This window comes from Desmodus rotundus, chromosome 10 (genome assembly GCF_022682495.2).
Source record: "Desmodus rotundus isolate HL8 chromosome 10, HLdesRot8A.1, whole genome shotgun sequence".
Lineage (NCBI taxonomy): Eukaryota > Metazoa > Chordata > Mammalia > Chiroptera > Phyllostomidae > Desmodus > Desmodus rotundus.
Genome location: NC_071396.1, coordinates 52,325,856 through 52,333,822, shown reverse-complemented (window position 1 = coordinate 52,333,822; position 7,967 = coordinate 52,325,856). Strand labels below are relative to the sequence as shown.

Genomic DNA, 7,967 nt, shown 5'->3' with positions numbered 1-7,967 from the left:
ACAGCAGATGTGGACGGTGGTACAAGAAAAGAAGAGTAATGGGTGGGTCACTTTTTCCAGATAGGTTGGCAGCGTCCCTGTAATCTTATCAAGCCCTAGACTGAGCACAGTAGGGGTTACAGAAGGAGTGAGTCGCTGAATCTTCCCTCCAGGAACATAAATTGCCAGCTCTGGTTGAGGTGATTTCAGTCCATACCTTGAGGGCCCACTGGGTGCCACATCTTTTCCCTCAAGGCACAGTTGTAGCTGAGAGAATGAAATTACTGAGACAGAAATCAAACTAGTAGAGCAAAGAACGTAATCTTGGAAAACACCTGTTTTCACTCAGGTTTGGTTTATGTCGGTAGGGAATCCTGGTGAGACATGGGACTTGGCAGTTAGATGAACCTGGGTTTAAATTTTTTGTCAATTATGTGTCCTTGGGCAAATCACTTCAACTCTCAAAGTCCAAATTTCCTGGAAACTATGACACGGCGTGAGGATTCAGTTAGGGAATATACGCAGAATGTTGTATATAGTCCCTGGCATAGTGCAAGTGCATTGTAAATGGTGACTTATTACTGTTTCGGCACACGTTGGCAACAACTAGTTTTCCAGTATTAGAAACACAACTAGGAAGTAGCAGACCTGGGATTCAAAACTAGGTAATCTATCTGTGGGCAGAGGATGCTCAAGGTCGCTTTGTGGCAGAGTGCGGAGCTCCTGGCCACAGTGTCCCATGGACCCTGTTGTGGTGCGATTGATCTCACTGGTGTCTGGTACCCTGTGCAGGTGCTGTGGGTGGGAGCCTGCTCACCTTCTGGATCTGTTCGTGGGTCATGCCAGAACCCACCGCTGAAGTCTTTGATCTTTGGGCTGGTCCCACCCGGTGGGCCTCTGTGGGCCACTGATACACTGCTAGGAGCACCTAACTGTGCCAGGTGGTATCTCTATGTTGCTTGGCCATTTATTTGTTGCTCTGGGGACATTCTTCATGGTGGTTTCTATATTCATTGCTAGGACTGCCATAACAAGATACCACAGGCTGCATGGCTTAAACAACAGTAAAGTTTTTTTTCTTTCACTGTCCTAGAGGCTGGAAGGCCAAGGTCAAGGTGTTGGCAGCATTGATTACTTCCAAGATCTCTCTCCTTGAGTTGCAGATGGCAGCCTTCTCAGTGTGTTCTCAGTAGTCATCCCTCTCTGTTCATACACACCCCTGATGACTCTTCCTCTTCTTTATTAAAGGTTTATTTATTTACTTTTAGAGAGCAGGTAGGGGAGGGAGAAAGAGAGGGAGAGAAACATCAATGTACCAGAAATACATCAATTGGTTGCCTTTCACATGCCTGCAACCCAGCCATGTGCCCTGGCCAGGAATCAAACCAGCAACCTTCCAGTTGGCAGGCCGGTGCTCAATCCACTGAGCCACAGCAGCCAGGGTGACTGGTGACTCAGATAAGGAGACTGAACAGATTGGATTTAGGTTCATCCTTATGACCTCATTTTAATCCAATCATCTCTTTAAACACCTTTTGTACATTTAAAGGTACTGGGTGATGGGACTTGAACAGGTGAATTTGGAGGGACCTCTAATATGGCCCATATCAGTTCCTTTTCCCTTGGTGTGTCTGGCCTTTCTCTTTTTCTGGACCCTCCCAGCACTTGGATGAAAGCCCCTTGGCCACTTCTACCAAAACACGGTGCTGTGTGGTGCTGTCTAGGGGTCAGGAACGGGGGGGGGGGGGGTGCCAAGCAGGAAAGTATTCTGGGGCAACAGTAAAAAGACCCTTCCAGAGAGTGTTATGGGCTCAAAGCCCCACGTCCCTGCCGAAGCTTGACCCAGGCAGGTGCAGGTGTTTTCCAAAGTGCCACAGTCAGGGACCAGGACAGCTGGACATCCGGCTGCAGGAAGGTATGAAAGAAATGCTTATGTGGAAAGTTGCCCAGGTACAGAGCGCTGCAGAATGCCAATACCCGTTGTGTAAGAAAGGGGAGAAATTATATTTGATTTGTATCTGAAAACTTGGCAATGATGGATGCACAAAAAACCCCAAAATAAAGCTAGGTAATCTTAACTCCAGAGCTTATCAAATTCCACCTAGCACTTGCTCTACCAAGCTCTGTTCTTGCCACACAGCTTTTAATAAAGGATAGCTGTCACTTTTTTTTTGTTCTTCCACGTGCTCCATGGATACTGCACACAGGAAAACTGTATTATCTTTGAACGCCCAGCAGTAGTACATTTTTTGCCAAGATAACAGTCTCTCCTGCAATTTTTGGTTCAGATATTATCCGGTCTAGGGAGAGGGTCTAGGCTTTATAGCCACGTGGGCACTGCCTGTGAGTGGGGAGGCCTGCGCTGCTTTCACTACCAGGGGGCGCTGTTCGCGGTTGAGGCCAAGTAGAGGTTGCACTACCCACTCGTCACTCCCTCCCCCCCACGTGAGTCTGAATGGTTAGGCCCGCAGGGCAGGTAGCGCGCTTCCGCGGCTTCCCTCCACCCCCCTCCCTTCATTCATTGGTAGGGGCTGCAGATCCGGGCGGAAGTGGGGCAGGCGGACGGGAGCGAGGCGTCACCGTTGTATATTCATGAGGCGCGCGCAGCCCGGCATGCTAATGAGGCGGGGCGCGGCGGCGAGCTGAGTAGCTGCTGGGCGGCGGCGGCGGCGGAGGCTGCGGGCTGGGATCAGCCGGGCGGGAGCAGTGTAGGCGCGGGGTCACCAGCCAGCGCGAAGCCAGACATGGAGCCGCCCGGCGGGGGTCTGGGACCCGTCCGCGGGACCCGGGACAAGAAGAAGGGCCGGAGCCCGGACGAGCTGCCACCGGCGGGCGGCGACGGCGGCAAATCCAAGAAATTTGTGAGTGTCCTTACCACCCGGTTCCCTCAGCCCGGCCCGGTTACCGTCCTCTGGACCCCGGAGGTCCCCGCAGTCGCCCCAGAGATGCACGCCTGTCTCTAGGGAGCCGCCCCCGCGCCTCCCTTCCTCGTTCTGTTGGGTCTTGGGCTCCACAGCGCGACCTCCTACCCCTCCAGGACCTCGGGGAGCCCGGGGTCCCACCGGGCGCCTGTCCCGGCAACCTCGGAGCTTCCTTCAACCCCCAGCCCACGCGCCCTGCCCTTCGCCCCCAGAGCCCGGGCGGGTCTCAGCCCCATCTCTTTCCTCTCAGCCCCACTTCCTTTCTTCTCCCTCTCTTACCCGAGCACGCCTCCTCTATCTCGGTCCTCTGTGTCCTCTTTTCTGAGTCCATTTTCTCCTATTATCCTTACCTCGCTTTTTGGTATTTTATGTGCTTCTCTTAAAGGTCACTTCCTTCCCCAAGATTGATCGCTTTCATCTGCTAACTTTCCTCCTGCCCAGCCCTCTTTCTGGGCCCTCAGCCTGGTGTCACCTAATAATCCTTCCTCTCAGGAATGTTACCTGGCTGGGCCCTACCTTCCCTCCTCCCTTGGACCTTTGTCCTTGCGATTGCCAGAGCGGGTTCATGCCGACGTCCTATGGTCACTGGGCTGACGTTACTTTTCCTCCCAGGATTTCTCAATCCAGAGAACCTGTCACTTTACCCTGTTGCTTATCACTTTTCAGGGAGTTAGAACTGCTCATGCTTATGCCCTTCTTGACCTAGGATGATGATGAACCTCCCCCATGGGGAGGAGGGAGGTTAGACTGCAAGTCCAAGAAGTTTGTGAGTAACTGAATTGCATTCTTTACATTTCCCAGGATAACCATCTCAACTCTTCCGTCACCACCTGTGCCCACCTCCTGGCGTCCCTTTTCCTACCTGTAGAAGAGTGTAGCTTTCTTCAGGTGCCCCGTACTTCCAAGCGGAATCTGAAGGAATATTGATACTCATGTAACCCTCTCATATTTCATTACCCTTGCTCACACTAAATCTTTTTTATTCCACGCTCCAGGGAGCTATTTGTTTGCTTTTTACTGTAAAGCTTTGAAAGTTATGGGACACTGTCCAAGAGAGGCAAAGGGTCTTGCGTCTTGATCATCACTTGCTAGTGGTAACTGGGGTTATTTAGTCCTCTCTTCCAGGTAGTTCTGCCCCCTGCCGCAGTGTCTCTTCCTGCTCACCAGATGGGTTCTCTTTCCTCTTCCTCTCTTCTCATACCCCCATCCCTTAGCACTCTGACCCAACTCCACGAGTTGGGAAGAAAATTGATAGAAGTGGTGGAATGAGGAAGAAAATGGTGCTTTGGGATCTATAGGATTGAGACGTGAAGAGTACTAAACAGAATTAAAATAGTGACTCATCTCTTCCTACAGATTTCTAGCAAGGCAGGTGCTTCTGGACTGTCTTTTCCAGTGACTTACAGGCTGTCAGAAACTGTTTTTATCCGGCAGGACATCTTTGTCCCCAGAAATGCAGGGTTGATGGCAGCGATGACCCTTCTCTATGGTAACTAAAGTGGCATTTCCCTGTGTTTCTGTAGGTTCAGAATTGATCTTCTAGGCAGAGAGCTTGCTTTCCAAGACTGAAGGTCTGGGTCCCCTACTCCTTCTGTTCCTGTATGTGTTTGTTTTGGTTTTGTTACCAAGGGTACTGTTTGACCTTCTTCACCCAATTCCAGCTATTCCTGCTGATTTATAGTGACCTCTGTGACTTGTAAATATTTTTCAAGTTCTTTATAGAATTTTATATGTGCTTTTGTTTTATCTAACACTTGTGTGTTTCACAAATGTGTGAAATCTATTAAGCGCAAGTGGTGCTGAAAGGTGAGATACCTGAGGAAACGACTTCTTTCACCTGTTTTTTGGAATGCCCCTGAAGTCTTGTATATGCTGAGTGGTTTGGCTCAGAGTTGTTGGCATTTGCTTCAGAGAGGGTGGAGCTGAACCAAGTTCTCTTTTTCTTTCTGAGGTGTTGGTCTTAACCCTTAACTTGCTGAATTAAAAAAAAAAAATATGCAGCACAGGGAGGGAGGAAAATTGCATTTTCCAGGAAAGTAATGCCGCTTAACCCCTTTATTGCCAACTGGAACATACCCCAAGGCATCAGAATATTCTGTCCTCCTCATCGATCTTTTCGTGAATACCCTGGAGGTGAGAGGCCAGGGGAGCATTGCAACTCGGTTCTCTTTGCGTCCGTGTGTGTACCTGTGGGTGGGGGGAGTGGGTGAGATTGCCTGTGTGCTTTTGTTACCCATGGCTTCGCTTTCTTGAACTACTGGCTGAAAGTGAACTCAAACTGTTTCACCGCCTCCGTATTTTCTCGAGTGTGTGTCCTCTGGAGCTCCATTAAGAATGTACTTTATAAAGCTGCACTGGTTTGTTCTTAGTGTGCCCAAAGGTTGCCCCTGAGAGGTTACTAATCCCTTTGGCTGCTACCACCCTTTCCAGGCTTAGGCAGGTTCTAAGTACAGTACAGATCAACTGGTGAGAACACGGAACTCACAGATTGCCTAAGATCTGCTCTCTGAGGCATGTCTTCTACTCTGAGGCATCTTGTGTGGCAAGGAGATGGAGTGTAAGTTGAACAGTGGCCGGCATCCTTTAAAAATGTGGTTGTGAGAGATGCTGACGTGTGGCTGTAGCCGGGAGGCCTGGTATTTTCCCTCCGTTCTCCGTGAGTCTGCCTTCTCCTGGGCCAGGAACATACCCTTCTCCAGCCTTATTCTGGTTCCTTTCAGAAGTCCTTAAGATAAAGGAAAATGAAAATTCCAAGTGAACTATGTTTTCTGACTTTTCAGCAGTGGTGAATATGGATGCCAAATAGACTGATTTTTTAAAATTTTTATTTTTTTAAAGGTTTTATTTATTTTTAGAGAGGAAGGAGAAAGAGAAAGAGAGAAACATCAATGTGTGGTTGCTTCTTGTGTGCCCCCTACTGGGGACCTGGCCTGCAACCTGGGCACGTGCCCTGGACTGGGAGTTGAACCGACAACCCTTTGGTTCACAGGCCTGCACTCAATCCACTGAGCTACACCAGCCAGGTGATTTCTGAAATATGTAAGGGGAGTAAGTATAATCAGGGTGTTAGGAGACTGCAGAGTATTTCCTGCATTTTATATAGACTCCATGTCTTCTCATACAATCAAGAAATTGATACATTCTAAGAAAGAATATTGCTCCCTGATTCAGCTAGGAGCATAACTTTGTAAAACATGAATTCTGGTGTGGGAGTCAGAGAAAGTAGATGATAGTTTTTAAAATCTTGTTTAATTTTGGATGCCTCTGTTGAATTGTTACCAGGTTGCAGTTTGATGCCCTTCTAAAAGGAAAGCGATAGTGAAAGTATAAATGTTTAGTTGTGGATTCCTATCCGAAATTGCAGCAGCCATAGGTGAAGGATGCCGGGCAGGATTTACAGCAGATACTAGGAACGTAGAGAATATAAAAGAAGTGGAGTTGTTCATGAAGATTTCTGCTTCTCTTCCCTTAAAGGAGATCTTAACTTTGATACAAAAGGTCACAGAAAGCTTTATACAAGTCAGGTGTTTTCTTTTTTGAAAGATGATAAACACAGGGATTATTACTTAGTTTAGAAAAAAAAGGAGAGGAGCCTACAGGAATGTTATTGAGATGCTTGAGATGACAGGATGACACCTTAAAAATTTCTGCCCTTCTTCCTGCCTCGTCTTTAGAGACAAGGATTTACTGGATGAGGTTGCAAGTACTGAGGTTGCAAGTATGGGTCTCAAAGGAAATCCTCCTTCAGGGAACGCCTCAGAATTAAAGTCTCTGCCTTGGGAGAGTTGGTAAATGTTGGATGCTTTTATAAAAAGAGTTGAAAATGTTATTACCTGTAAATTATGTTCATTATAAAATCTAGGAGAATAATAATAAAGCAAAAGTGGCTTAACTTTGTTGATGGGCATGTGGGTCAGCAAAGACTCATTTTATTTCCTGTGTGAATAACCTTTCGTTATTCCCTGGGGCCCTAGGTGTGTTTTATAAATGGAATGCCAAGTTATTCTTGGAGAGTCTTATATTTTCAGTGGAATGTAATAGAGGCTTAAAAGATAAGGTTATGCCACATGTGATTTAGGAGGATAGGTTAAAATCATGTTCATTAACAAGAAATACTAGGTATTATACAGTTTCTATACTTTGGTGGGTTTTCTCCCATTTTATGTTTGTTAGCTGAAATCATTCAAGCTACAAAAAGCACCTGAAGTTTGAAACAAACTTTGTGCTAAACTTAAGTGATTTTATGTATTATCTTGAGCTGCCTATTCCCAATCACTTTTATTTGAAAGCAGTAGGAAAAAATTTACCTCTTGCTAACCAGCAAAATGGGTGTTTGCTCCTAGTTAGGGTTAGGTGAGACACAGCCAACGCTCTCCCCTGCTGCCCATCATCCCCTCCCTCTTCGTCTTTATTCCCTCCCTGCTTCTGGTTCTAGTTTCAGGAAAAAAACAGGCTTTTGAGGAATCAGGAGCCATAAAAGCTGTTGATACTAAAATTTCTTAAAACCTGAAAGCTGAAATTGAGAAGTAAAGAGTATTTTAATCACTAAGAATATATTCTACCTTTTTTTAACCTCTTTTTTTCTTAAAGTTTTTAGAATCAAGGAACTGTTTTTAAGGAAGTAAAAGAATTACTGAAGGAAAAGAGAATTATTGAGACTAGTAGTTTAATGATTTTTACCACCAATCACGGGATAACTGGGTATTCACTGTTCTTCCAACTCCAAGAGTCTCACTTCCATTCATTATTAGAGCTTGCTATGAATGGCAGTCTTAAATTTTAGAGTTGGAAGGGACTTTAAATGTCATCAAGCCCAAACACCCGCTCCATGCAGCAGTCCTTACAGTTGTAGGTTGGAAACATCAAGGGGCGGAGGGGTGGAAACTGGATACATGAATGGAGGAAGAGAAGCATAAATTTCGGGTTCTATATGTCCTTTAGTAAATTTCAGGATCTTGGAACACCTAGAGTAGTAGAAAGGGATGTAAGAGGAACAGATACTCTAGAAGCTATGAAACTGAGAGGAGGAAAAATTGAAGAAACTACTTCTCTGTGTGGAAGCATTCT

The 7,967-nt window shown here is 46.5% G+C and overlaps 1 protein-coding gene across 1 annotated transcript in view; it reads left to right on the top strand.

Annotated features, from left to right (window-relative positions):
* The first annotated feature begins 2,586 nt into the window (after positions 1-2,586).
* Positions 2,587-7,967, top strand: part of DIAPH1 (diaphanous related formin 1) — an 84,094-nt gene continuing 78,713 nt past the window's right edge. The window contains exon 1 of the mRNA XM_053913167.2: positions 2,587-2,840. Coding sequence (XP_053769142.1) covers positions 2,724-2,840 — 117 coding nt within the window. The 5' untranslated portion in view covers positions 2,587-2,723. The remainder of the gene's footprint in view (positions 2,841-7,967) is intronic.